This window comes from Penaeus chinensis, chromosome 18 (genome assembly GCF_019202785.1).
Source record: "Penaeus chinensis breed Huanghai No. 1 chromosome 18, ASM1920278v2, whole genome shotgun sequence".
NCBI lineage: Eukaryota > Metazoa > Arthropoda > Malacostraca > Decapoda > Penaeidae > Penaeus > Penaeus chinensis.
The window spans coordinates 3,582,589-3,585,088 of NC_061836.1; the positions used below are offsets into that span (position 1 = coordinate 3,582,589).

Genomic DNA, 2,500 nt, shown 5'->3' on the forward strand with positions numbered 1-2,500 from the left:
ATTAAGTAGTTAATTTATTATTATTATTATTATTATTATTATTATTATTATTATTATTATTATGATTAATTATTATCAGTATTAATTATTATCATTATTATTATTATTATTATCATTATCATTATTATTAATTATTATCATTATTATTATTATTATTAATTATCATTATCCTCATTATTATTATTATTATTATTATTATTGTTATTATTATCATTATTATTATTATTATTATTATTATTATTATTATTATCATTATTATTGTTAATTATCATTATTATTATTATTATTATTATTATTATTATTATTATTATTATTATTATTATTAATTATTATTATCATTATTATTTTTATTACTATCATTATTATTATTGTTATTTTGTAAGGCGAGAAGGAGAGGTGCATTTTGTTCTTTCTTTGTTTTGTTTTCGAAATGTCCAAAAAAGTAGTGACACGTAGACTATTGTAGATGCATCATTTGTCCCTTGCTTTAATACACGTAAAACCCGCTATTTCCTTTATAAATTCCTTTAAGATTGTCTTCCTGAAGGTGTAGGCGCTGTGCATTTGTTTTCTTTGCGAAATAATATTAATTCACAAGCTTTTGATTCTAAAATATTACCCCAAAGTATGAAAGTAATAAATTTCCATATAATAAATAGCAGAGAAATGATAAATAAAACAAACAAAAAAAAAAAAAACGTATCGACATCTTGCAAAATGATGCATGTTTCCAAAGTGTATGTTACCTGCATTTGATAACCTACTTAACTAATTCACTTTATTGGTAAAATATCCATGCTATTAACTCAAACACACAAATTCAACAACAACTTTCCACCACATATTATCCAAACCATAATGCAAAGCTAGTTTGAACCAGCAATTGCAAAGGGCTAGGCAATGGCAACACGACTAACCCTTACTAGAGCATCTTGATAGTGATCAACATTGCATGGTAATACTTTACTTGATGCATCGTGTTTAGATCCTTAAAATGGAATGTGCCAATTCCCGTATTAACACATGTATGTAAAGATATATACACATACATATATATACATACATACATATATATACACATTAATATGTACGTGTATATGTATGCATATAGTAGATAATTAGATGCACATTTTCTTTTCTTTATCAACTAAAGCTTTTATTCCAGCATTTTGTTTTGCTTCCAACGAGCATCGAAACATTAAAAAAAAAAACCACAACTAAGATAAAAAGCCTTCATCTCATTTTCTCACTCCCTTTATCTTGATTTCCTGCCCTTATCACCTCCTGCCCTTGTCACCTTCCTGCCCTTCACTTTCACCCTAAAAATGGCCTTCCTGTTGTCCGTTCACAGCCGAGCCTGACAACGAGGACGACAGACCATACAGCAGCCAGTCTAACAGTTCCGTGTGTGTTATTCTTTAGTTTCCCCTGCGTAAAAAATCTCGTTAGATTAAGTTCATATCCTGTGGAATTTATTTTTACCTGTGAGTATTATGTTAGGTGTAAGTATTTTGATCGGAGAAAAAAGGCAAAAAGATATGAATTTGCAGTCATACACTTACAGAACAAGTATATATCAGTGTTATAGTCCACACATGTTTGACCCAATAACGTTTGCTGTATATATTAGCAAAAAGGTACACTGTTTCTTATATACAAGGTTTAGTGACTCAGTTAGAATATAATTATGTACAGTTTCAATATATATCTTATTTTTCTCTATGTAGATATTCAGGCTAGTGTATGGGAGTGTGAGGATAAAGATAATATGACGATTGTACAAAATACAGTGCACATACAAGGCAAGTGAGAGAGTATAAGACTTGCTACATATAATATGTGTTTAGCACTATGAGTGACTCTACATTATGATATAGTACTGTCAGTTGTTCTCATAATCTGTTGTTATTCCCGTGTTGTAATCTTCAGAAAGTTTCATGAGATCACTTCAGAACACAAGAAGATATGACGGGATTAACTCTATAAGGATGGATATGAAAATAACGAACTTCAGTCTACGATATTGTTGTTATTGTATGACTGTAAGTGTGTGGGAAAGAATTCAAAAGGATAATAATAATAACAAAATACAAACCTAGACTTGACCTGACTTGACTTCTGGATGTACTGTGATATTAATTACCTGTGACAAGTGCCTAAGAATACAACAGAGAATCCGAACTGACCTTGACATGTTGTGAACGTTATAACCTATTTACAACGTGCGGAGTAGCTAATAAAAGGTAAATAGCGATTGAAGCTTAGATCCATTCAGATACTTTGATTCATTCAGAAAGATGCGAGAGGAGTTTTGAAAAATTCTCTTTAACACTTGCTCTCTGAATATAATGGAAACTATAGTGTTAAATGTTCTAGGAAATTTCGGATTCTATACTGAATTGATTAAAGAGATATGTAATGCTTTCTTTTACTTTTATCCTTATGGCTTCTCATATTTTATAAACACACAAGTAAAGTCATTGCGCGCTGTTTATAAGAT

The 2,500-nt window shown here is 29.4% G+C and overlaps 1 protein-coding gene across 3 annotated transcripts in view; it reads left to right on the forward strand.

Annotated features, from left to right (window-relative positions):
• Positions 1–2,419, forward strand: part of LOC125034872 (kinesin-like protein KIF28P) — a 29,545-nt gene extending 27,126 nt beyond the window's left edge. For all 3 annotated transcript variants that reach the window (XM_047626920.1, XM_047626918.1, XM_047626919.1), the window contains one exon: positions 1,352–2,419. Coding sequence is in view for 2 of the 3 variants with exons in the window: in XM_047626918.1 (XP_047482874.1) it covers positions 1,352–1,422 (71 nt within the window). In the remaining variant the exon portion in view is untranslated. The remainder of the gene's footprint in view (positions 1–1,351) is intronic.
• Positions 2,420–2,500: the final 81 nt, after the last annotated feature.